At 39.2% G+C, this 27,992-nt stretch overlaps 1 protein-coding gene across 9 annotated transcripts in view; it reads right to left on the bottom strand.

Annotated features, from left to right (window-relative positions):
• Rabgap1l (RAB GTPase activating protein 1 like) overlaps positions 1–27,992 on the bottom strand; it is a 589,856-nt gene that overhangs the window by 12,897 nt on the left and 548,967 nt on the right. For 6 of the 9 annotated variants that reach the window (XM_052737345.1, XM_052737344.1, XM_052737348.1 and 3 more), the window contains 4 exons: positions 20,731–20,823; positions 8,987–9,097; positions 2,357–2,461; positions 444–527 (listed from right to left, as the gene is read on the bottom strand). In XM_052737345.1, the coding sequence (XP_052593305.1) occupies positions 444–527; positions 2,357–2,461; positions 8,987–9,097; positions 20,731–20,823 (393 nt within the window). Of the gene's footprint in view, positions 1–443; positions 528–2,356; positions 2,462–8,986; positions 9,098–13,671; positions 20,545–20,664; positions 20,824–27,992 lie in introns of those variants that run through there. The other 3 variants (XM_052737347.1, XM_052737353.1, XM_052737346.1) reach the window with 2 other exon arrangements.

Consider the following 27,992-nt stretch of genomic DNA (forward strand, 5'->3'; position numbering starts at 1 on the left):
AAGCCCCACAGAAGTGTTTCTGCCAGTACTGACTTACAGAGGGCAAATTTACATAACCAGCCTGAGAGAAAAGCACTATTTTGAACCATGACAGCAGATGATAACATAGTCCCCTGGTTACTGCCATTTAATATAGTTACTAAGCTTTGCAATGAGGCAAATGTTACCAGTGTGACCTACTAGAAAAGAGTCCCAATGGGACTGTTTCCTACCCCACAGGAGCTATCCAACAGTTAAAAAAAAAAAAAAAAAAAAAAAAACCCAGCAGACTGTATTGGTTAACTAGGCTTCTCAAGTTACCAGCAAGCAAATGCAACAGCTGCCTACTCCAGAGTAGAGAGTAAGTAACTCACTGTTCGCAGTCAATCTAGAAATCTCTGGAAACAACAGACAAAAGTAATTGCTTTTATACAAAATCATTAAAAACCCACATGGCACATTACCTGTTTATACTCAGCAATGATAGCTGTAGTCTTCTTTATCTCATATTCTGCCTTTTCTAGCTGTTTTCTGAAGACTTCTTTTAGCTTAAAAAAGGAAAAAGAAAAAGGGAGAGAGAAACATCAGGACAGTCAAATTTGGTTCTCATTTTAAAGATTTTATTTTTAATTTTGTGTACGTGTATGTGGGTATGCATATGTGTGCTGACGCCAGTGAAGGTCAGAAGAGGGTGCTGGAGTCCCTAGACCTGGAGTTACAGCTGGTCATGGGCTACTCAACTTGGATGCGAAGAACTCTGGTCCTCTGCATGAGCAGCAAGTGCTCTTAGCTCCTGAGCCATGTCTCTAGCCCTTCAATCAAAGTGTTAATCAATTTCCATAAACAGCTACATTCAAGTCTCCCTGATTTGCATAATTCAAACCTACCACTTACAGAGGTGGAGAAGGCTTTCTTTTCTATAAAGTAGAAGACACACAAGTGGTCCTATAATGGAACTGCTTCTGCTTCCCAGGTACTTGCTAAATGCTAAGTATCAGCTCAGAAGCTGTCTTTCTTGTGAGTCTACAACAAAATAGCGGGGCGAGACTGTGTTCCAAGTATGTTACTCTTAATGCTGGGTTGTATTTTGGTCTTCCTGTCTACAGTCCCCACTGCCATTGCTGCTGCAGGGGTAAGAGAACTGGAGTCAGGAAGGATAGAAGATAAGAGCTCTTAAGAAGGACTGAAGGTTCAGGAAACTGGACTGAAGGAAAAAGTGACACAGCATGGGGGTATTTGTTGCAGTTAGTGATTGCTAAATTATAAATATTATATCAGCAGCCATAGAATTCTAGGATACAGGAAGGTTAAGTGATGAAAATGCTCAGATACCAGGATTCTGCCAAGTTGTTGACCAAACAGAAATGCAAACAAACAAACGCTTGCTCTAGTGAGCCTTTCAATACATACACAGACTAAAACCAAAATTACTGGGGCTGAAGAGATGGCTCAGCAGGTAAGAGGGCATAAAGATCTTGTAGAAAACCTGAATTCAGTTCCTAGCACTCATATCAGGAGGCTCACGACTGTCTGTAACTTCGGATCCAGGGGATCCAATGCCCTCCTTTGACCTCTGTGGGTACCCACACATACATGACATATAAAGACACACACACACATATAAATGAAGATAATAAATCTCTAAAAAGAAACCCCCAAAGATGAATTCTTCCAATTCATAACGTGAGAGCTGATATGAAGAATTCATTTTTTAACATATTTCAATGGAAAAACATCAGAGAACTTTTTCTGTAGACCTTGGAAGGTGCTAATGACACATGTCCCCACATGTGTCTTCATTGACACTTTCTCTGGTTGCTTGGATGAAGGCCTTTGAAATTCTTGAGAATAAATTCAGTTTATATTTAGCATGACTGAATTTTCCTCAGGAGGAAACTCATGATTTCAGAAGGCTTCTCCCTTGGGAAGTTACTCATGTCCTGAGCAGGAGATGTTGGCTGAGTAATTTTACAATGTCATGTCCAGCACTGTGCTGTGACTCAGGAGACTGAAGCCAATGATGGAGACCAGGGCTCTGTCAGTCGAGCAGAAACCACCATAGGTCTCCAGGTCAGCAGTGTTCACAACTACTTCAGAAGAGTCAATGACCTTGAAGATAAAGCAGAAAATTTCCAGATTCATCAAAGCTCTTGGATCATAACTGAAAGTCACTAGATCTAGAAAAAATTCAGCATTCTCGCTGGACATCTCAGTGAAGGCAAACTCCTAAAAGATGTTTAAAGGGAGAATTACTACTTAACATTTCCCCTTGATTTAGGGGGAAAATAAATGTTTACATTTATTTATTTATTTTTACAATATTAAGGAACTTCCTGTAAGTCTATCCACACACAGAAAGCCTGACCGTGCCTTTTACCTGGGCAGTCTCCTCCTCTTGCTTCCTCTTCTCTTCCTCAGTCTCCACCAACCTCTGCTTGGTCAAGAGGAGTTCCTTGTTCAGCACGTCAGCCTTGTCCTCTGCCTGCAAGTCAGAAAACAGGCGAGCCGTAAAGAAAGGGATGGAATCACGTGCATGCTTTTGATTACTTCAGGCCATTCTCCCCTCTTCCAGCTTACCTTGAGGGTGGCTTTTTTTTCTCTAACCAATTTTATGTGGCCACTTGGCTCACATCATTCTAATCTTTACAGAACAATAATTTATAGCTAATAACACTAAGGCTTGGAGAGATCAATCTTGGGTTAAACAGCAGATATAACAAGCATGACTTGAATTTGGATTTGAATGACATTGAAGTCTGTGTTCTTTCTAAACACTTCTTGAATATTTCTACATGTCCCACGAGCACATACTCTGAAGACATGGGCCTGATGAGGAGGAAGAGCCTTTCACACACAAGTTTCTATTTGGAAGCATATGGGGCAGACACAGAGAGGACAAGTAAACAGACTGATCCATGAACACATTTTGGTAGAAAAATTTGAAAACTAGTTGATGTAAACAGGCCCATAGGGTCATTCATATAGGTCTGTGAGCAAAATAAGAAACTGTGACAGAGAACCTATATGAGAGGCTATGAAAATCTGCAGTTTATACCAGAAATCCAGGCAGCCAAGACTGCACTTCTAGAATACGCAGGAGAAGCTTAGAGAGTACTTTTTTGTTAACTTGAATACAGAACCAAAATTAACTAAAATTCCCCATGTATATTTAATATAGCTAGCCTTGTCTGTTTTTATACTCTGAGGTCCTAACTTCACTCTTTGGTTCTAGCCACACATTCACATCACGGTGAACATAACCCAAGCCTGCCCTACTGGCTCCCATCTAAATTGCCTCTGCTGCTTTCTCTCTCCTATTACACTGCACAGCACTGTAATAAATATGCGGGGGACTTACACGCCTTGCCACTGTGCTTTAAACACCAGGAGAAACCATATCTCTTTTGCTTTTCATTGTTGCTGGCACCACAGCCACCCTGGGGACAGGAGCAATCTCTTAAGTGGTTAATGACTGAATGGATGCGGCTTTCTAAGGAACTGGAGAAGGAGACTGCTTGCACAGGAGGTGGTGAAAGGCCACAGGATGAGTTAAGCAGAGAAGACCCTGAGGCAGAGGAGAGGCAACTATCTGAAGAAACTGTCCTTAGCTGACAGTAGCGAAATATCATCCGAGTAATCATGCATGTTGGCCAGGGGGCTTCTGTTTGTGTTTGCCATCTTTCCCACAGGTCTAGATGGTTGAGCCAAAAGTTTGTTGGAAACTGGCAGAGAACTTCGACCCGGATTCTCAGTTTTCACTGCCTTCTAGCCCCACCACCCTATGTTCTAGGGGCCAGACTGTTTTCAGAGCATTTAGAAAGAACTATTGGGTATTTAAGGTGAAAAAGTTCCTTAGGCATCTTAAAGACTCAGGGCAGCAGGGGTGGAGTGGGGAGTGGGGCTCAGTAGACAGTATGCCTGTCAGACATGCATAGGCCCTGACTTCAGTCTCTATTGCCACGTAAGTGGGACTTAGGGAGGCATGCCAGTAATCTCAACACTCAGTAGGTGGAAGCAGGAAGATCAGAAGTTCAAGGTTATCCTTGACTGCACAGTGAATCAGAGGCCAAGATGGCTACATGAGATACACACACACCACCACCACCACCACCACCACCACCACCCTGCCACCTCCTCACCTCTTAAAGACTCTAAAATTTATTCTGATGCATTAAATTTTAGGTGGGGAGGGCAACAGTGATTGGCCCAGTAGGTAATGGCACTGGCCGTTAATCCTGACAACCTGAGTTCTATTCCTGGAACCCACATGGCAAAAGAAGAGAAATCACCCCCACAAGAAGTCCTCTGCCCTCCACATACATGCTGTGGCACATGCACACTCTCATTTCAACATAAATCAATGAATAATTTTAAAAAATATTTTCAAGTTTAGTGGAAAAAAATCAGAAGAGCAGATAGGCATACTAAAATTACAGGTAGATCCCAAAAAGGAACTTGCAAAAACTGTAATTGATGAATTGTGGGAATCTCAGAGATTACAGGAATTCAATAATAAATTCTACAAGCTGCTATTCAGACGTCTCAGATGACTCACCAAGCAGGAGACCATCCTCAAAGTCCCTGATAGGTGGTCACAGCATGACCAATCAGAAGAAATCAAAGTTCCGAGAAACTAACAAAATATGACTCCTACTGGGTCCAGCTCTACCTGAGAATATCGGAGTTCTGCCAACAGCTCCTTCTTGCCACAACCCAGCAAATGTTCATTTGCAAAGAGAACAATCCTAATATATGCACAGTAAATAAGCTCTGAAATAATGTTCTAAAAATCTGATGTCTTCAAGAGAGATACCTTAGCATTCTGTCAACTTGAACAGTGATGCTATGCAGACTTCGGTGGGAAGTTTAAGTCTTGTAGCATATCCAGCCATTTTCTAGTTTTGGAAACTATAAGGAACAGAAGCCCTTTCCTTGTGAAATACTTTTTAAAAAAACACATTTAAATATTTATGCTGAAGACCCTATAATTTTTATGTATGTTTTCTACTGGATAGTCATTGTTAGGCCATGATAGGTAGCTTTATATAATTGACTGGGCAAGTGTCCAATGTGCACAGTGTGCATGAGCCCTGAGTGTGTGGAGTTCCACAGTCTTCTAGGAAACTTTATTCCAAGGATCTCTCTATGTTAAACAGTGAAGTAGAAGTCATTTTCCTGCCTATCAAAATAGGACCAGATCACAAATGATCTGACTCCACCTGTAAAAATAGGTTTCTGGATTTTTATATATCCATTAATTCTATACCTTGTTCAAGCAGGCATTGTCTAAAATATTTAACATGCATAATATTAAACAGAGATTTACTCAAACATTACCTGTGAGCCCAAATTATAAAACCTTCATCATAATTTGATAGTCTGAATAGAACATTATCAAGTCTTTAGTTATAATGCTTATTGGTATTTGAAGTTTAAATCATAGTTGATGGCTTCTGTGACATAATTACAGGAAAGAAACAGTGACTGCAATGCCTACTTAGTCACAAATCAACCAGTGACCTGATCCAATGCTTGAGTAAACTAGGATGAGGATCTCTTTTTTTTTTGGTCTTTTTTGTTATTTTGTCTTTTTTTTTTTCAGAGTTGAGGACTGAACCCAGGGCCTTAAGCGCTCTACCACTGAACTAAATCCCCAACCCCCTGGGATGAGGATCTTATACAAAGGATTTTTGATCAAACTCATCAGGCCAACTGTCAAATTTAGAACAAAACAAAAGAATGCACACACTCTCAAGACCTGAGCTTCTGGCCCATGGTCAGAAGGAACTCAGACATATCTCCATGGGAAAGCACTAATTTTATCTCTTCTTTCTTGTTCCTTAAGAGTAGAGGAGAACAAAAAGGCCTGAAACGACTGAAATGAAAATGTTTCTTTAATCGTTTCTAATCCCCGAGGAATCCTTATTTAATAAGTAGTCTAAGGCTGAGTTGTCAGAAGAAAAGTCCTTTGTCCGAGAGAAAAGCTGAGGTACCTCTGCTGCCCAGGGCATCCCAGACACCTAACCCAGCAGGACAGTGACAAGGATAAGAAATTACTTATTTTGAAAAAAGGACCTAGCCAGCATTTATTTACTTTACACATCATCTCACATACAACCCACTTTCCTATTTAGTAAGGTTTGCTATTTTGATTACAATCAGACTGGATTCTGACCTACTGAAAGCAAAGGTCCTGGGCATACAGGAGGAGCAGGAAAAGCCAGTCTTTTCACTCCTAGGCTAATACCCTTCCTTGAAGATCAGCAGACCAGAAGTCTTCGTGACAAGAAAAAAACCTTCTGCAGAGGCAGAAACTGCAAAATCAGAAGTTCGGAGAGATGCATGAAATAGCAGTTTTTATTCTTTCTTCTATATAATTAGCTACAAAACAAAGGTTCTAGGATACCTCTGTTTTAAAAGGCAGAGAAAGCCATGGATGTATAAGGAAGGGAAGAAATAAAGGCATGATGGACGTGTGTGTGTGTGTGTGTGTGTGTGTGTGTGTGTGTGTGTGTGTGTGTACACATATGCGTATGTATAGAGGCCAAAGGTTAACGCCTTGTGTCTTCCTCAGAGCTTAACCATTTGTCTAGGAGGGCTAGCCAACAAATTCCAGATTTGCCTGTTTCCCTTCCCCCAGTGCTGGGTTACAGATGCACACTATCATGCTTGGCTTTTACATGTGTACTGAGGACTCAAACTCAGGTTCTCCTGCTTGCATAGCAAACACTATACCTACCGGACTACATCACTTGCCCCTAGAACCCTTCCCAAAGGAACTGATTTTAATGTCCACAAGAAGTACAGAGGTACTCAATAATCAGTTTCGATCATTTCAGACTAATCCACAAAAGGGATTCTCTAGTAGGTAAGACGACTTTTAAAGTAATATTCTTTTGTTTATAAAGTTATACATTCTTATATGAAATGCATATTGTTTTCTAGCCTCATTATTTTAAAAAAATTCCAAAAACATGTTTTATAGAAGTACTATCATTCTCTTCTACTACTGGACATTACATCATTTCTATATTTTATTTCTTATAAGTAATATTGTAGTAAATAAACTTTCATACTCATTCTTTAAATCTCTACTTTTTTTTTTTTTTTTTTTTTTTTTGGTTTTTCGAGACAGGGTTTCTCTGTGTAGCTTTGCGCCTCTCCTGGAACTCACTTGGTAGTCCAGGCTGGCCTCGAACTCACAGAGATCCGCCTGGCTCTGCCTCCCGAGTTCTGGGATTAAAGGCGTGCGCCACCACCGCCCAGCCTAAATCTCTACTTTTAAAGGATAATTTTTCAAGTTGAAGTATATCAGCTTTCTCATTTGTAAAGTGAGGGCTCTAAAATAATGCTTGCCTCAAAAGTTGAATTAGCACCAAGCAGAAATAACCATTCCACAAGATTAACAAGATAAATGTGTGTGGGTTTCCAGACACAAAGACAAAGTATGAAGTGCTGTGGGATGTTCTGTATGGCAAATGTGTTGCTAATTAGACAATAAATAAAACACTGATTGGCCATTGGCTAGGCAGGAAGTGTAGGCAGGACAAGGAGGAGAATAAAGCTGGGAAGTGGAAGGCTGAGTCAGAGAGACACTGCCAGCCGCCACGATGACAAACAGCATGTGAAGATGCCGGTAAGCCACGAGCCATGTGGCAAAGTATAGATTAATGGAAATGGATTAATTTAAGCTGTAAGAACAGTTAGCAAGAAGCCTGCCACGGCCATACAGTTTGTAAACAATATAAGTCTCTGTGTTTACTTGGTTGGGTCTGACGACTGTGGGACTGGCGGGTGATAGAGATTTGTCCTGACTGTGGACCAGGCAGGAAAACTTTAGCTACAATGAAGCCTTATCCCAGTGGGTCCAGTGAAGGAGAATGTGGTGATACTGTGTCCCCCAATATATTGTGCACCTTAATAAACTTATCTGGTGTCAGAGAACAGAACAGCTGCTAGATAGATATAAAGGCCAGAAAATGGTGGCACACACACACCTTTAATCCTAGCATTCTGGAGGCAGAGATCCATCCGGGATCTCTGTGAATTCAAAGCCACACTGGAAACAGCCAGGCATGGTGACACATGCCTTAATCCCAGGAAGTGATGGCAGGAAGCAGAAAGGTATATAAGGCGTGAAAACCAGGAACATGGTATGTCTGTTAAGCTTTTAGGCTTTTGAGCAGCAGTTCAGCTGAGATCCATTTTGATGAGGACACAGAGGCTTCCAGTGTGAGGAAACAAGATCAGCTGAGGAATTGGCGAGGTGAGGTTAGCTGTGGCTGGTTCTGTTTCTTTGATCTTTCAGCATTTACCCCAATACCTGGCTCCGGGTTTGTTTTTATTAATAAGACCTTCTAACAATTCGTGCTACAGGAGAATACTTTGAAAAGACCTGTATGTTCTTCACATCCGATTCTACATGTCACAGAGGAGAAGTACTACTATAACAAAAGAGGCCTCCAAACGTCAAAGTGGCATTAGTATACTCTTGCTGACTAATATTTTGGGGTAATTATACTGGCAGCTCTTGGTTTAGGGAAAGTACTGACAGAGGAAAGACTTGTTATAGGATTTAAAAAGTATGTCATCACAGAAGTTGTTTGGAAATAACCTTTCTCTAAAACTTGCATTTCCACTCTCTGTAATGAGCGCAGGCCATCCTTTCCTACCTGCCCCCACTCAGTCATCTGTCCCACAGCTCACTCATGTCAAGAGCAGAGCAAGCACAGGGGAGGTGCTGCACACCTTTAACTCCCTCAGCATTTGAGAGGCAGAGGCAGGTGGATCTCTGTGACTTCCAGGCCAGCCTGGTCTACAGAGTGAATTCCAGGACAGCCAGAGCAACATAGTGAAACCCTGTCTCAAAACAAAACAAAACAAACAAAAAACCAAACCAAAGCAAAGGAACAGGGCAAGCCTGAGGGAATACTTCCGGAGCACCTTGGTCTTCACTCACGAAGAAGCTGTTGTAGTAACATTTTTATTCAGTGAAGGACAAACTTACCTGATCCAAGTCATTCCGAAGAGCAATTTTGCTTGTCACTAGTTCATGGGCAAGGTCATCATTCTCTTGTTCCAGCCTCATGCTGGCTTCCTGTAATCTTCGGTTCTCCCTCTGAAGAAAAAGAGCAACAGCCAGAAGTACATATCAGTGCCTGCACATACGAGTAGACACTGGCGGGGGTGGGGGTGGGGCAAGCAACAGCAACAAAGTGAACTCTCAAAGGTGTAAAAGAGAAGGCGCAGTGGCACAGGAAGGCAGGATGCTGTCTGGGAAACAACAGTGAGTTTAGCCAGCAGTGCGGATGCGGTTCTCTACCAGTGAAGTTTAACAACCACCCCCTAAAACCTCCAGACAGAACTTCGTTAGGTAAGATGCTCCACAAAGAGCACAGTTCCAAATGTGCTCCCAATTATGGGAGCTTTTCACATAGACCTAGAACACAGACATACACAATTCTTATTTGAAGCATGCACAGTTTGACATCTAGAGAAAATAGTCTACAAGACACACAGAAATGATGCTGGTCATTTTTTTTTTTTTAATTGCTTCTCTAAGATGAGGAGCCAAATGAATTGAAAGTGCTTAAAAACAGTAAACCTAAAATCAAGATTATGTGGGTTCAAAAGGAAAAAAGAAGACATGTGAGTTTGTGATTCTCTACCAGCTGATTGTTTTATTCTTTATTTAAGATATATTTACTTCTGCACATACCTGTTTTTGTGTTTCTGAGAGCAATGGGTCCTGAAAAGTACTTACTAAATGTTTATTCTGTTTTCTTCAAATTTCAGATTAAATGATTCTGGATAAAATACAATATTGAGTTCTTTTTCTTCTACTTTGAACTCTCAGGAAAAGTTTATGTTATGATGAATGAATTAAGTGACTTTTAGGAAGCAAGGCACCTCTTTACTAGCTGTGAACCGAGTATGGAGGTCTATTTCAGAATAGCAACTTAGTGTCTTATATCATACACTATCCAAAATGTTTTCTTTGTTACTGTTGTTTGCAGGAGACTCCAAAGGAGACTGACAGGAAGAGCTTCAGTGTAACAAGCTCTTTCTGGTTTTAGATTTACAGCTCTGTTAGTGTTTTCTAAAAGAGTGGCAAACCCAGGCAAAGCATTGCAAAAACAGAAGACACGTGTATGTTCTAAATGGCATGGCATACTAGAGGTGGGGATTAATCACCTGTTGCAGAACAACATGGTGTTTCTTAAACAGACAGAGAACCTAATCCTTAATAACTCACTGCCCTCTTCATTTCTGAATGAGGTCTATAAAACAGACAGTAAGAGCAAGGCCTGAGTCTTTCACGGAGACTGAGGACCCATAAACAGGAAGGTCAGCAGAAAAGTTGAAGGGTAGACCTGCACTTTGATGATATCTTTTCATTTGGAAAAAATGAACAGAGACAGTTGGGGGATATAAACAGCCTCTTACAAAACATATCTACTAAAAGCAAAAGAGAAATTCTAAATTACTCAAATACTTTAAAGAAAATTCATGATTGAATTCCATATATTAATACATACTAGAGAAAATTTTCTAAAAATAGCTAGAAAATCCAATTTTTATAACAATATGAACAACAGATATCAGCTGTAGGCAGTAGGTTAGTTTTAGTATTATCTTTCTCTTCTTGAAATGTCCCCAGGTTTTCTAGAATGACTATAATACAATTACAATAGGATTTAAAAAACTTTTGTTAAACTCTTTCAATTCAGAATTTCAATTCTACTAGAGGGGATAAAACACTAAAATGTGAAGGAGGAGGAGGAAGAGGAGGGGGAGGAGGAGGAAGAGGAGGGGGAGGAGGAGGAAGGGAAGGAGAAGAAGGAAAAGAAGGAGGAGGAAGAAGGAGGAAGAAGGAGGAAGAAGGAGGAAGAAGGAAGAAGGAGGAGGAGGAGAAGGAGGAGGAGGAGGAGAAGGAGAAGGAGGAGGAAAAGATTTAAGTCTACTGCTAAACAAGGTCATTTTCTATACAAACCACACTGGACCTTTTCTAGTGACCAAGACACAATGTAACACCTGAGAAGTTCTTTGCCCTATATGTTCCTGAAAAGACAGTGTTCCCTGGATAGGTAGGGCATCTTATATTTGTTAAAAATCTATGTTCCCACAGCTCCACTCTCCCACTGAAGTACACAGGTAATAGATATGAAAAGGCTCCTGAGGCAGAACCTCTGCTGATGAAACCCGATTTCTACCAGGGGCTGGTGAGTTTGTATTTCTGAGATGTCTATGAATTCTTTGCAGAAATGACTCATGTGCTTGCAGAAAACTCAGATTTTTAAAACATATTTCAGAAACTTTTTCAATAACTATCTCTTTGCCAGGAAACAACAGTAATCCAGTATGATTTCCACATCACATATTTCACAAGGCAGACTGCTTGGGTGGAGAAGAGATTTTTCTCATTTCTTGATAAATCCTTTCAAGAGGCCAAGATAAGACTTCTCCACCACCTGTTCCTGAGTTCCATGTCCTGTTTCTACTGAGACTGTGCTCCCAGAACACGAAGATACAAAGTGCTTTCTCAACTATTATTTACATCATATTGATATACTACCAGTTTTTCAGGTTGCTGCTATTGTGTTCAGAATGTATTAACCTCCAGGTAGTCATATGATGTCCATGGGAAAGTTACTTACTCAAGTATTTAAAAGTAGTACCAGGTAGCAACTCCACTCTCAATAAAGCACAGGTCTGATGGATTATGTATTACAGAAGCAAGCTGTGAGTGAGCACAGCAGAAATTCTGACTGGAAACTTCTCCTAACTGATGAAACTTGAACCCTTCATCACAGACACACAACCAAAGGGGTCAGAACAAGGGGAACTCTGAAGAAGTGTCTGAGAGTCCCTATGAAGCAGACTGGCCCATGAGGCATGCCTACTGGCTTTTGCTTTAGCAAGCAGCTTCAGTTTGGTGTCTGCAAAGCAAGCAGCACAGTGGGAAGTGTCAGGTGCCTGCTCTGCACTCACAGACAAGGAAAAGCAAGCTATGGGGCCAAAAATGCAGTATCATCCTCCAGAGGGCAATCCTGGGTACGCCAGAGGCACGGAATGCAACTGAGTACAACTGTGAGGGTCTGCTGCGGGGACAGGGATTTCCTGTGATGAACATGCCCAAACACACCAAGGATTAAAACATAGTATAATGCTTAGGTGTCTTTTCTAGTCTTCCCTAAGGAGCCAAAACTATTTTCAGAACTGACTACTTTGAAAAAAAAATTTTCCTTAAAACTAGGGACAAAGTTGGGTTTGACAGTCTTGGTTCATTTCAAACCAAGGATCTGCCCAAGGGAGAGACCATGTAGTCAGCTGAGTAATTTCAGCCAGCGCAGATATCCACACAGTGGATGTTAGTAAGGACAGATGTGTCAACATCCCAGAGTCTGGAAACAAATCAGGCAGATGGCTCCTCTTGCCTTTCAGAAAAGATTACAGGAGGCATAGTTTATGTAACCTGCATATCACACTTCTGAAACATGCTCCATCTCACACAGCTGACACCATTTGAACAAAAACCATACAGCTTTCCTCAGTGCCTCCCTCCCTCCTTCCCTCTTGCACAGGACTTGCACACCTGGGAAAGTTTGGTTAGTAACTTTTAGGAGGACGATACTGCATTTTTTCAGACACAGACACTAATACAGACACACACAGATTGAAAAAAAATCAACTTACCTCCTCAAAGGTCATAGACCAACTACCGTTTTCAACCATAGGTACAAAGACAATTAAAAAAAAAAAGAGGAATATCCAGTGAAATTGCACACCTACTAATACATGTAGGAAATGGCAGTAATAGAAACAGACACTTGTTAATATTCTCACTGTTTGCTCAGAACGCCATATAGTGAAGTTCTCTCTGTGACTGCAAACATTCAATGGAAAAGTATACTCGAGGCAGCCAGTGGGCAAGTCTCAACTCAGGAGGACTCCAGCTTGAAAACTCCACCCTCTCCAACACTGCTATTTGCAGTTGCATGACTTATGAAAATGAAAATGCCGTGTGTGGAAATATTAGCAACTACAGATGACTTGTTGATTTTGTGTTAATGCTGGGTGGGAGGAACTTCCTCATAGGATGAGATCAGAAGCCTTGCAGAATAGTTCCTCTTTGAAATTGTTAAGCAGAGAAAAGCAAATGGGAAACTGTGCCTGGTTCCTGTTTATTTCTGGAGGCTGAAGATTTTGTGAAGCCATCTAAGGGATGGCAAGGAGAAACCAGAGAAATGCTAATTGGCAGGAAAAGAAAATGAACTCAGCTTTCAGGGAAGAGTGATGCAGAAGGCAGGGCTACGTAAACCACACAGTATTTGGGGCGTGTTGTCTGCTGCTATGATGAATTCTTGGCATAGGCTTTAAAAATATTTAAGGGTCAGGAGAAAATGTTTCTCTCACAGATCCAGCACAATTTTATTAGCAATAAAACCATTCACTCTTCAGTTTTCTTTAAAAAAATGCTTCTTTTAATTTTTATTTTTTATGTGCATTGGTATTTTGCCTGTGTGTATGTCTGTGTGAGGGTGTCGGATCCTCTGGAACTAGGGTTACAGACAGTTGTGAACTGTCATGTAGGTGCTGGGAATTGAACCCAGGTCCTCTGGAAGGGCAACCAGTGCTCTTAACCACTGAGCCAACTCTCCAGCCTTTGGACATTTAAAAGAGTTGATCATCAAACTTAGATTTTCAAAAGACAGGTTTTTTTTTTTTTTTATCTACAAAGATGAAATGCTTAGATATCTATTTCACCTATAAATGAAAATTCAAGAGAAACCTCTGGATATTGGAAAATACTTAATGCTTTCTTCCTTTTCTCATCACATTCAATTTCATCTTTCTTATGGAAATTTAAACATTTAAAGTGTCAAACTAAAAATAAAACTTTGTCAGAAATAACTACAGGAGGCAAAACACTGCATTTCTTTATGTACTACAAACAAACAAACAAAAGCCCCTGCAAACTCAGGTGGTACTTTAGCAACGGAGAGTAAACATTTCAGCACCACAGGCCACATTTCCATGCTGAAATGATGGTCACTGTGCAGAACAAAAACAACACACCAGTCATCCAGATGTGGCCCACAAGCCGCTGTGGCTTTCTATTCTAGCACACAGATAAACTGGGCTACATAGTGAGTTCCCAGGCCAGTCTGTGTTAGTGTGAGACCCTGTCTTCAAAAACAGCACACAAAAAGCAAATAGTTACACATGATATAGAAACAAATTGTTGTCATATAGTTTTCTCAACAATAACAGGAATAAAAAGTTTCTTTTTTTTTCTTTTTCTTTTTTTTTTTTCTGGAGCTGAGGACCGAACTCAGGGCCTTAGCGCTCTACCACTGAGCTAAGTCCCCAACCCCCAAAAGTTTCTAACAATACAAGAAAAACACTGGAGGGTGCTAGAGATCGATGATAGACACAGTAAAAAATTCTCTTATGCTTAATATTTTTATAGCTCCACATGTGAAACGTGACTGAGTCAGGGGCAGCACCATTCGAAGCCATCTGCTCCTCCTTAGCTATATTCTTCAGCAGCTACAATAGGGAACAGTGTTATCCAGGCTCAGAAGAATATGGAACCTTCTCAAGTTTAACACAGTGATAAATAAATTCTGTTTATCACAAGCAAACAGGAACCATCCTCATATCCATTATTACTCATTAAGAACACCTTATTTTACAGGGTAGGCATTTCCCAAAGCCAACAACAGTTTCTATGATATGAAAGAAATAACACATATACTTATTTTCATTGGTAGAACATTATTTTTCAAGGATAGATTTACTTCTCCTGACATCCATTAAGTAAAGGCCCAATACACTAATGTTAAATAAGTTAAATAAATAAATAAATAAATAAATAAATAAATAAATAAATAAATAAATAGAAATAAAATCACCACTTTCTCTTTTGCAGGTAAGAAAGAAAAATTTAGTATGATTTACAGAACTCATTAGAAGAATCATTTCTGGGGCTGGAGAGATGGTTCAGCAGTTAAGAGCACTGGGTGCTTTTCCAGAGGCCCTGAGTTTAATTCCCAGCCACCACATGGTGGATCATAACCATCTGTAATAGGATCTGATGCCCTCTTCTGGCATGCAGGTATACATGCAGAGCACTCATACATAAAATATAAATAAACAAAAATTTAAAAAAAAGAAACCCTGTCTCGAAAAACAAAACAAAACAAAAATCCAACTCCTCCCACAATCCATCATGCATGATGTGAAAGACACAAAGAATAAATAAAAAAGAATACAAAAAATAATTAAAAATCTGTGCTATGCTCCTGAGAGTAACCATGGACATTATTCCAAAGATAAATATGTACAAAAACCATTGAGTAATAAGAAATAATAAGCAATAAAGAAGTCATCAAAAAGTGAAAAAAAGAATTATTTCTATTTGAATTATATTTTGTTCAGCTTTGTATTGGTTTGGTGGTGCTAGGGATCAAATCCAGAGGCGTCCACATGCTAGGCATGTCCTTCACCACTACCTATGCTGTTTGAATTTCATTTCGACTTTAAAAAATGTACTATGTCTAACTAAGCTTGTGAAGGCAGTTAAACATGCTACATTTAACTATACTGAACAGGGCTATATATTTAAGCTCCAAATTATATATTTATGTTATTATGCATATCTTAAACCCAACAGTTTAAATAGTCTACATTCTTCCCAGGATCTCCCCCTACAGAACAGGTAGCACTTCCTATGCTTTGGGAAATTCACTGAATTTAATTAATTACTTGTGTTTTTACAGACCTGACCCACATTGCTATCAGCAGCTCTTAATTAAACAAGAAAAAGAGTGTATCTTTCCTTAAAGGTGGATGATAGCTGTAGTTCTCTAGAAGCTTCACCAGTTGACTCTATTACTGAAATTCTTTCCCCACAATGAAAGCAACCAGTCCTCTGTGTAGGATATAGAATCTTGATTTCTAACATTGTTATCTGCTTTGGTGGGTTTGATTACTAATTTTAAAATGTTTTAAAACAGATATATCTATCTATAAATACGTATTTTCTGGGGACATCATTAGCCATATCTATAGCTCACATTTTCTCCATTTGAACTCAATCAAATTTACAAATCAAAAGGTCAGAATATATACACAAAACAACATCACATTACTTGATCAGGTTAAGAAGCAGGAAAAAAGTTTAGAATTAATGCTGTATATTTATTCTCAAGAAAAAAATCCTTCTCTTTTGGAGTCTTATGGAGTTAAACAGAAAGGCACCAATAAAGACTGTAAGCAGTTTTTTGAGGGTTCCCTGGGTCTCAATACAAATTTGATGCCAGATTAGGTAGTGTGTATGTTTGTGCTTATTACTCTATGTGTAAATATATGGATAGGAACACTACACATTCTACTTAGAAATTACCAAGCAACACTAAAAATGAATGTACCATTTATATTGTTCAACAGTCATCAATTAGCTCAAATTTTGACAAAAGATCTCCTTTGCACAAGTATGACTTCTATGTAAGTACTGCATTTTGACAGAAGCAACTTGGGGCTCACAGAAGAAATGGTGGATGGAGTGGGGATGTAGCTGGTTCGTAGAACGTTTGCCTAGTGTGCAAGAAGTCCTGGGTTCAAAGTTCAGTTCTCAGCATCACATAAACAAGGCATGGTGGCTTTTACCTGTAATCTCAGCACTCAGGAAGCAGAGGCAAGGGGCTCAGAAGTTTGACACAGTCATCTTCAGCTACACAGTGAGTTCAAGTCCAGCCTAGGACATGGGAAACACTATCTCACAGAAAATACAGTAGTTGGGGAAAGGACTTAGTTGGTAAAGTGCTTGTCATGCAAGCATTAAGACCTGAGCTTAGGTCTTTAGCATCCACGTTAAAGGCAAGCAAGAAAGCAACAAACAAACAGTGTAGCTGTGTGTGAGCTCATTGAGTACCCAAATTAGTGAGCTTCAGGTTCTGTGAGGAATCCCATCTCAAAATAAGGTAGAGAGTAACTGAGGAAGACACCAGACACTGACATTTAGCCTCCATGCCCATTTGCACATACTTGTATATGCATGTGCATATGCATGTGCACACATACACACACATATCAAAAATAAAGAAAAAAGAGAAAATAGAAAAGAAAGAGGGTGGTCTAAAAGTCAGTATTCTGGAACACTTGTCTTGGGTTAGGGTATAGATTTAATTTGCACACCATAAAATTATGTGCTTTTTGAAGAGGGATTGTTGAGCTATAGTCTCACTATGTAGCCTAAGCTGGCTTCAAACTCTTGACCCTCTCTCTGCCTCAGCCTCTTCTGTGCTGGGACTGCAGCTGTTCATCATCATATGTAACAAAATGATGCTTTAGTATACAATTCAATTACATGAAACTGTATAGCCATCACCACTACCTAATTGCTGAACATTTCATCGTGCTTAGAACTTTAAAATTATACCAACACCATTCCTTCTCTTTATTCATGGTTGGGACTGAGGTGTTGCATGTAATTAATCCAGTAATATAAACTGACAATATAATAGGCACAAAGAGCACGGTCAGATGGGAGGGCATGAAGGGGATGCAACTGTTCACTGAACCAGTGGGCTCACACGTGCTGGGCAAGTGCTTTACCCTTGAGGTACACCCCTAGGCCACATGTTTAGATTGGTACAGCAAAAAGTGTGACTGTAAAGAGCAGCATTTGCCAGCTCTCACTTGTGCAAAAGCCCTTCTTCAATGCCATCAAGTATGGGAAAATTAATAGCACTAAATTGGAACAGTTTATGATATGACATTTCTGGGTTTTGTTTTTGTTTTTAAAAACTCACAGTCTTTCCAACTCTCTTGCCATATGGCAAGCTGGAGGTTGACATGGCAATTTATGCAATATGGGTTTCAATGGTGAAGGAGAACTTGTTCCTGAACAGGTGTGAGTTCTCAATGTTTTCAAGATCTTCCCTAATAAATGAAAAGTGCCTGTTCCCAAAGGGATCAGAAGATGCCAAAAGTATTTTTAAGATACTTTGTTATATTAAGATGATTACAATTTATTTCCTTAAATGTATTTATTTCCTTATTTTTTTCTTTCTTTCTTTTTTTTTTTTTTGTTTTTTTTGTTTGTTTGTTTTTGGAGACAAGGTTTCTCTGTGTAGCCCTGGCTGTCCTGGAACTTGCTCTGTAGACAAGACTGGCCTTGAACTTGGAGATCCACTTGCCTCTGTCACAGGAGTACTGAGATCAAAGGCATGAACCCTTATACCAAGCTGTTACTTATCTGTGTGTTATATGTGTAGGCACACATATGCCACAGTATGAGTGTAAAGGTTAGAGGACAAATTTAGGGAGTCAGTTTTCTCCTCCACGTGTGGGTCCAGGAAATCGAATCAGGCCATCAGGCTTGGAAACAGGTGGTTTTACCTGGAAGAGCCATCTCTCCAGCTGACCTTAATTTACTTCTTAAACCAGATTTTTGTGTACCTGAAGGACCAAATCTGTTGATAGCTAGAACTATGTTGGCAATTAATAGCTTGAAATATAATTACAACTTGATTATAATTTTGCCAAGTAGATCACTGGGACTGATACCTAAACATTATTAAAAAAGGTATAGAAATATTGATTACATAATATACTAGAAAGCCACTAAAATCATAACAAAGAAATAGTGATAGAGAGTGTATGACATGTTCAAATAAAAGGCTACAATGGGATGAAGATCTGCCTGGAATACACAGTAAGAGTCTCTCAAAATAAAACCAACCAAACACAAAAAAACCAAGCCCCACAATACTTGAATCTAAAATAACTACTTTTAAAACAGTTGATTTTATATCAATAAAACGGTACAAATAATCTTACAGTTTATACATGATGTTTATACACATCTGCTTTGACAAAAAGGATGTAAGACACTGTTACAGTTCAGTTGTTTTACAGCCTCTTTGGGTTCAGTGAGGCATTTGTTGTTGTTTTAGTTTGTGTTTTTAGATAGGGTCTCACTATGCTGCTGGTTTCAAACTCCTGGACCTGAATGATCCTCTTGTCACAGAGAGCTATATATGTGCATACAACTGTGCTCAGCTTTTGACTGTAATTATGTAAGTTTGGGCTATTATTTCCTTCTCTTTTATCTGAAATCACTTTATTCATAATATTCTGAAGATTAGAATGATCAAACAATTAAAGGGCTTTCATTTGATCTTTAACAGTTCATCATGAGTCCATTCATGACTTTCTGTATCATAGGTCTAGCATTAAAACTGGATTTACTGAGAAGATAATAGTGGATAGTCATCAAACCTTCTCTATGAGCATATAATCTGATAATAGTTATCTATCATAACCATATGTGGAATTATTTTTATTTCTCAAGCCAGTTCTAGAAGAAGGGAAGAAGTATGACTGATGATAAGACTATAGGGTAGTAATACACAAAATATGAAGATGATCAATGAAGGACTGGAGAGGCAGAGCCAAGCAAGGTTATATTATTCTAGTCATGCTTATAGTAGTGGAGTTTAAAAACGAATAACCATTTATTAAACACCAATTATGCTCTGAGTACTTAACATATGACATCCTTCAATCTCACAGTAATCCACCACAAAATCATGCATGCCCGTGCATTTTACAAACAAGGAAAGGGTCAATGACTGACTCAAAATGCTGACCAGTAACATAGGGACCAAAATCCTCATCTATGGTTTCAAATCCTGTTGGCTTTTCCAGTGAGCCAGAAATTTAACTCAAGTTGGTTTGACTATGAAACCCATAGGCCCTGTCCACTATGTTCCTCTGTGAGCATTCCTTGCTGTTCTATTCAACAATAAAATCAAGATGCTCAGTGTGACTGCTGCCAACATACACTTTTCCAACCACAAAGGCAGCTCTGGTTATGGAAGTAAAAGCCATCTCAGTGTGAATGGTTTCATTAAGATTGCCACCATACCTTTTTTTAGAATGGTATTTAGGCATCAGTTGGATACTGATGTAGCGAGAGGAACTTTGACATATCTGTATGAGTCTCAAGAATTAAAACAGCTAAAGGAAGACAATACATTTCCGAAGGTAAAAAATAAATTGCAAGTCACTGTTTCCCAACACTGCATGCTGTAGCCAATGCTGTTAATTACCACTGAAAAGATCTATCTTTGTGATGACACAATTTTTTAAATAACCAAACTAATGAAGATACAAGTGAAATAATTTGGATTCTGAAACTGCATGCAAATGTCAGGTTACCTATGATTTGTGAAAATGAAACATTGCAACAAACACATTACTGTGCTTGATACATTTTTGTGGTTTTTATTTTTCCTTCTGAGTTTGGATTTTGAACATCTGCTACAGACAGGGACAAGTTTGCAACATCCTTGAGTCAGTCTTGGAATGGTCACATCTACGAGTCTCTGTGGAAGTGATCATGCACAGCTAAGACAGTACTTTTTGGCATTTTCTGTTTTATTTTCCTCAATTTTGAAAGCAGAAAGCCACTTTCTTTTTCCCTTTCTCTCAGCTTCTCATGAAGATTCCCAGTATACATGCAACAGCTGGAGTTACCTATAAATATACAAACTGAAAGAAAAGAAATATTATGGTTGAATACTTGGGAGTCAGTTGAAAATGAAGACACAGGCATAGTCAGCATGTCACTGTCTGAATAGTTCAGGGTGGAGCGGAGGGAACGGAACTCACCACAACTGCTGAATTAGGGTACATAAAGTCCTTTCTGCCCTGCTAAGTGCCAAGCGTCTCTCGTACCTTGTATCTATCCATTGGGTCTTCCTGTTGCAGCTGATTCTCCCGCATTGCCTGATACTCTTTTTCATATTTCTTCAGCTTTTTGGTTGGTACCTGCAGTGTTTGGAGAACAACATGTTAGATAAGAACCTTATATTGCAAAAACAAACAAACAAAAAACACTTTTTAAAATGTTTTGCAATTATGTTGCTGGTATTCTAAAGCAACATTTCCAACTCAAAGGTGGGGTAAAAACCGGATTCTAGAATAGAGTCCAGTAGACTTTTTCCTGTGAAGGAGAGGGTAGTGTACACTGCAGACTTTGTAAGCCATATCACTGACGTTATAACCATTCAACTCTACTGTGACAAAAGGTGCCATGGGCAGTAGATAAGTAAATGTGTATGGCTCTGTTCAAATGTTATAAAAATAATCAGTTTGTCCCTGTTCTACCATACTCCTGATGTCACAACACAGTTTGTGAATAAATTTAATACTATTAATTTTAGCTATTGTTAGGTATAATTTATTCTATCATATTAAAAAGTGAGCATTTCTTTTTTTATAAAAATATAAAATTAAGCTGGGCGGTGGTGGCACATGCCTTTAATCCAAGCACAGGGGAGGCAGAGGCAGGAGGATCTCTGTGAGTTTGAGGCCAGCCTGGTCTATAGAGAGAGTTCCAGGACAGGTTCCAAAGCTATACAGCAAAACCCTGTCTCAAAATAAAAAACAATAAATAAATAACAATATCATAAAGCAAAAAGGCTGTAAAATCTGACACTGAAACCTGAGGATGTGAGATGATTACGCTGAATAAAACAATAAAAATGAAACAAATCATCTATTTCCTGCTACGATTATGCCATCTTCAAAAGACAGCTATTAAACTGGGCATGGAGGCACACTCAGGAGGCAGAGGCAGGTAGAACTCTGTGACTCTAAGGATGGATTGGTCTACAAAGCAAGTTCCAGGTTAGCCAGGCTACTACTGAGAGCCTGTTACAAAACAAAACAAAACAAAACAAAACAAAACAAAACAAAACAAAACAAAACAGATAGTTGTTCATTTTTCTCTAAAGACCATAAGCTTTCAATATTAGAATTCTAAGAATAAACACAGGATATGGGCTACAGAACTGTCAGTAAGAAACTAGTGTTTGAATGACCATGATCTATGAATGGTAATAGTTCAACAACTAGACACTTGGCTGCCTAGCACAGTTTCTTTACTTAAAAAATTGCAAATAAGTTTCTACCAGGTGAATTCTAGGAGAATTAAATGATGAAACAGATAATGTATCAAAAATGCTGCCTGGTCTGTAGAAATTTTTAATAAAAAATATTCAGTAAAAATTAATGTATAGTAATCTATTCTGTTCTATAAGAATGATCAAGTTCATTTTTGTTGTATAATAAAAATTATATAATTTCTCTTTTTCTTTCTAGTGGCGCTTACATCTACCTGTGACCTACATCCAAGGGGAGGGGGAAGCTAAGGGTATTGGGAAAGGGAATGGAGTCCCCTAGCATTCCCGGGGGACCAGAATATTTCAGTGTTTTTGCCACTGGACTGCTATACCACCAGGAATTAGGCTGAGCATCAGTCCCATGTGGAAGTATTTTATAGATAGTTCTGCAGTGGGTCTATTCATGAATAACTTATAGCAAGCTTATTCCCTGAAAATCTTCAAACTATTAACTAAGATTCTTTTGACATGTAAAACTCAAGCTCATTTCAATGTGAAAAAAATTAAAAGGTATTTAACACTTTCAAATATATATATATATATAATAATTATTATTTAAATGCACTAAACACCCTCAGTAAGTGAATCCTTCCCATCTGGCTGAGACTCTGTGATGCTTGGCTTCATCTTCTTCGGGGAAACAGAACAGGTTCCCAGAGCAATGTGTTGCTAGGAAACCTTCCAAGCTTATTTATCTTGTGCTATGGGGCGAAACCAAGCATCCACCTGTAATTGGAACAATGCAAAAGGAGAAAGACTGGGGGAAAGCAAGTGGGGCAGTTTTTAGACTCTTGGTATGGATGAGGTAATCAGGAAAATGAGTCTTCACATTCTGACATTACAGTTCAGGAATAAATACAAATTATATGTTATTTTAGAGAATATGGAAATTTGCAATTCTTCTTACTGAAAAAAGGAATTACAGAAAACCTGTTCAGTATGTAGTTTTCATTAAATTCATTTAATTTTCTTTAAAAGAACAAAAGGTCAACTGAAAATTATTAAAATTGAAAGAATCTATTACCTCAAGTATAGGTGTTTATCCCTGAGGAAAGTCAATTTAACGAAGGTATGCACTTAAAGAATGTGCTAAAGATTAGCTAGCATTCCTTTTAAGCGCTGAATGGATGTGGTGTGTGGGTCCTTTCACCAGCTGAGTACCCTCTACCTTTCCAGAACTTCCTGTCTGGCTGAATTCAGGAAATGAGGACAACTGACAACAAGCACTCAATATTTCAAAATGTCACTTTAGAGCCGGGCGGTGGTGGCGCACGCCTTTAATCCCAGCACTCGGGAGGCAGAGCCAGGCGGATCTCTGTGAGTTCGAGGCCAGCCTGGGCTACCAAGTGAGTTCCAGGAAAAGGCGCAAAGCTACACAGAGAAACCCTGTCTCGAAAAACCAAAAAAAAAAAAAAAAAAAAAAAAAAAAAAATGTCACTTTAGAAAAGGCAGTGATACAGCTCCTCTGTAGAGTGCTCTGCCTAGCAAAAGACCTGGAATTTAGTTTTCTAACCTATTTTTTAATTTTAACCAACCAACCAAACAGGAAAATCAAACTGGATTCCAGCTCTGACAGAACTACAGCAGCTAAGGGCCGGCATGCCGGATGACAGCTATACTCTGGGATGACAGTATCTTCAGACAGAACCAGTGCTTTGAATCATTCATGTTAGAGACATATGACACAGCACTTGACCCTGACATGGAGACTCATGAAATAAACATCCACTTACACAGAATTAGTTAATCAGAGGGGGAGGGACTTTTGGAGATTCAGCCTTTTCTTCAGGATGAAGAAGCTGAATAACTGTGGCCAAATTCTGGATGGAGCTGCTGCAGCCTCACACTCCCTGACCTCCTCTAGATTCCTACTTGCAGAGAGTGGGCCCTCTTGCAGATGAAATGCTACCCAATGTTACTGACACTAGTGCAACTTTTTTGTCATATTCATACACATTTTATTTACTGACTTTCTCTTACTCAACTTTAAAAAATACACAGACTTATTTTATAAGAAAACAATTAACTTGAAGTCAAAGTAGAAAAACAGCCACTCAAAACTGCCTTCAGGTTAATCCCCAGAACCAGTGAATCCCCAGAACCAGTGACTATGCTGTTTTACAGTACAGTGCAAAATGGATTTTCAAATGTGACTAAGTCTAAGGAATCCGAGATAGAAATATTTTAGACTATTGGGTAAATCCTGTGAAATTACATGAATTGTTAAAAGAGAAGAATTTTTCTGACTTCACTGAGATGTGACTATTGGCAAAGGGTCAATCCACTGCTGCTGCTGCTGCCTTTGGGAAACAGAATTTCCTCAGTAAAGGAAAGTGAGCAGCCTTTTCATGCTAGAAAAAGCAAAGAAATGGACCTCCACAAAGGAACATGGTTCTGACAACACCATCATTTTTGTTCAGTGGGATCCATGTCTTCTTCCAACCTACAACTCTATACAGTACTACACATGTCCTCACAACCACCTAACTCATAGGGATTTACTATGGTACTAAGAGGGAACTAAAACAATATATTACAAATAATAATTGCTATTAGTTGTGATGTTAAATGTTGACAAATAGAAGTCAATCAAAAGTCTTTATATGTTTGCCGAAAGCAATAATGGCATACATGTATGAAAATGCCAGAATTAAATCTACTACTGTCATGCTAACTTAAAACACTGAAGAGAAACCCTCCCCTCCTCTTCATGTAACTGACTGTAAGAATGCCATTATAGAATAAACTATAAATGGTTATGCCTCATGTTACAAAAACCAGGATACGAAACTGGATACAGTAAGTGACAGGTAATGGCCATGTAGCTCCATCTGAAGTACAAACTCATGTGATCCCTTTGAGCTTTCTCTTTTAAATCACTAATCACACTGGCTGTGGTATTTCTGAAGTTGTATCCAGGCCTTGCTAAAGAACTAGTCAGTATCCACAGGTATTTTCATTATGGTTTCATTGCATTACATTTTTTAAGTGACCTTTTGGCCCCTCTAAAGTAATAATGATGACTAATATTTTGAAAGATACTACACTAAATCAAATGGTCCTTTTCATTTATTTCCCAGATGATAAAACCTAGTAGGTGTCAATTCAAAATCACTGACGAACCTTTATTAACTCCACTGCTGGCATAATGCTTTCACCTGCTACTTACTGATGAGATTAAGTCATATTCCACTGTTATCAGGAAATAATAAAGAAAAGAGTCTAATAAGTTTAAGGTCGAGGGGGGTCATAGAATAGTAACCTCTAATAATAGGAGAGGAGAAAGCTGTCATTACCCAGTTGCCTTGCTTTTCTTCACACCAATCACCCTAGCCTAGTCAGAGATACCAGAGAGAAGATAGCAAAAGAATACAGCTTGAGTGTTCCTTATAGGAAATGTGTAGGGAAATGCTTTGGATTTTGTAATCTGGAATATTTGCAAATATGTAATGAAGTACCTTGGAGATGGGATCCAAGTGTAACCACTAAACTCATTTATGTTCCATATATACTTTATATAATAACTAGAAGATGATTTAAACAGTTTTAGTGCATGTGTAGTGCTGGGGGATGTTTTGTATGTTACGTGTGTTGCCCTGATTGGGTAATAAATAAAACACTGATCGGCCAGTAGCCAGGCAGGAAGTATAGGCGGGACAAAGAGAAGAGAATCTGGAGAAGTAGAAGACTGAGACAGGGAGACGCTGCCAGCCACCTCCATAACAAGTGAGATGTAAGGTACCGGTAAGCCACGAGCCACGTGGCAACTTATAGATTAATAGAAATGGGTTAATTTAAGATAGAAGAAGTAGATAACAAGAAGCCTGCCATGGCCATACAGTTTATAAGTAATATAAGCACCTGAGTGATTATTTTATACGTGGGTTGTGGGACTGCGGGGGTTTGGTGGGACCTGGAGAGAAGCTCTCCAGCAACAGTGTAGTGTTTAGTGAGCACGTGTGTGTGCATGAGAGTGTGCATACTTGCGCAACTACTCATGAAGGACAGGGGAGGTTATCAAGCATCTTGTTCTGTCACTTTTGGCCTTATTCCTTTGAGACAGTCTTTTACTGAACCTGGAGTTAGGCTGGTGAACAGAAGACCTGGGCATCCTCTTGTCTCTACTCTCTATGGTGCTAGAGTTACACGTGGTGCACCACCATGACCAGTTTTTAAGTGGGTGTTAAGATCCTAACTCAGGGGGCATTAGTAGCAGCACATGCCTTTAGTCCCAGCACTCAGGAGGCAGAGTCAGGCAGATCTTCGTGAGTTCAAGGCCAGCTTGATCTACAAAGTGAGTTCCAGGACTGCCAGGGCTGTTACATAGAGAAACCCTATCCTGAAAAACAAAAACAAAAAAACAAACAAACAAAAGGATCCTAACTCAGGTCCTCAGGTTTTAACTAAGAGTTCTCTTACACACTGAACTCCCTTTGCATAAACCTCATATCTGTGTTTTGACTGAATCTTGCTGTATGAAATCAGGTAAGGAATTTTCTACTTCTGATAGTCAGTACTCACAATGCTTCAGATTTTGGAGCCTTTCAGATTAGGAATGTTTAATATGTACACTCAACTTTCTTCATTCCCCACATTCTCTCTCTTACTGTCATTTAAAGAATGTACTTCTTGGGGCTGGACAGATGATTCAGTAGATAAAGTGCTTGTTGCATAAGTATGGGACTTGAGCCTGTATGACCAACACTTACTAAATAAATAACAGAGAAATAAAACCCAGGTGTGGTGGCCAGCATCCCAAAACTGGGAGGTGGGGATAGGAGGGTCCCAGGGACCTGCCAAGACAGCCAGTCCAGCCAATCAGTGAGCTCCAGGTTCAGTGAGAGACACTATCTCAAAAAATAAAGTGGGGAGCAACTGAGGCCAACCTGTGCTCTCCATATGCACATGCATGAGTGTGGATACTCATACTGGGGTACAAAAAGAGTATATATCTCATTTTTAGGTGTAGTCAAATAGTTTTACTGTCATAAATTGTTTTATATTAACTTCAAATGACCTTGTTGTAATGGTCTTAACCTTACTAATCAAATATATCAGTTATCACCTTATTTTGTCTTCTTGTTTTATTATCTATTGTGAATACTTAGTAATACTTGAACTTCACATGCATATGGCTCTTATAAATTCTATTATAGTTTATTTATTGTGTGTGTGTATGTGCATGCACATGTGCGCCCCAGTATACATGTTGTCAGAGGATAAAATGTGGGAGCTGGTCCTCTCTTTCCACCATGTGTGGGTCCCAGGATCAAACCCAAGTTGTCAGGCAAACACCTTTACCCATCAAGTCATTCACCAGCCCAAATTTCTGAATCATTAGCTGGCCCAAATTTGACTTACATTATTTTTAATGAAATCTATTTCTCAGGCCAGTAAGATGGCCCAGTGGGTAAAAGACATTGTGTAAGCCTGGTAAGGTAAGTTCAACTCCCAGAGGCCACATAAAGAACTGACTCTATATCACAGTCCACATCAGAGTGGTGGCACACACACTGACATCTCACAATTCAAAAATTTTAAAGATGTATTTCTCTTATCATTGTGATTTAGTCGGGTTTCCCTAGGAACAAAGGCAATCAATCTTTGCGTGTTTAGGAGTTCAAGTGCTTCCCAACACCAAAGATCTTAAATTTGGGCTAATTCCCAAATGTGCCTGGTCCCCTCAGAGTCCTGAACTCTATCTTGGTGCTGGCAATCTATCCCAGGTCCTCTGGAAGAGCAGCTAGTACTCTCTCCAGAGCCTTCTCTCTAGCCTCAACAACAGAATTCTTAAGTAACAAAAATGCATCTGCCAGATTAATTTAAAGACATTTTCTTAACACAGAAAAAGAAACAACACATGATAAAATACACATGTGAAGATTTTCAGCCTGGTATATACAGTATAAATGGCATGATCACTTGTTTATATGGGCTTTATTGAATAATATATACTTTTGAAAACTGATGCTTGGAATTTAAGTGAAGAAAAGCACCCAGGAATTAGCAGTGTAGCTCAAGGTACGGCACTAA

This window comes from Peromyscus californicus, unplaced genomic scaffold (genome assembly GCF_007827085.1).
Source record: "Peromyscus californicus insignis strain IS unplaced genomic scaffold, ASM782708v3 Scaffold_14__1_contigs__length_90479793_seg_2, whole genome shotgun sequence".
In the NCBI taxonomy this organism is placed as follows: Eukaryota; Metazoa; Chordata; class Mammalia; order Rodentia; family Cricetidae; genus Peromyscus; species Peromyscus californicus.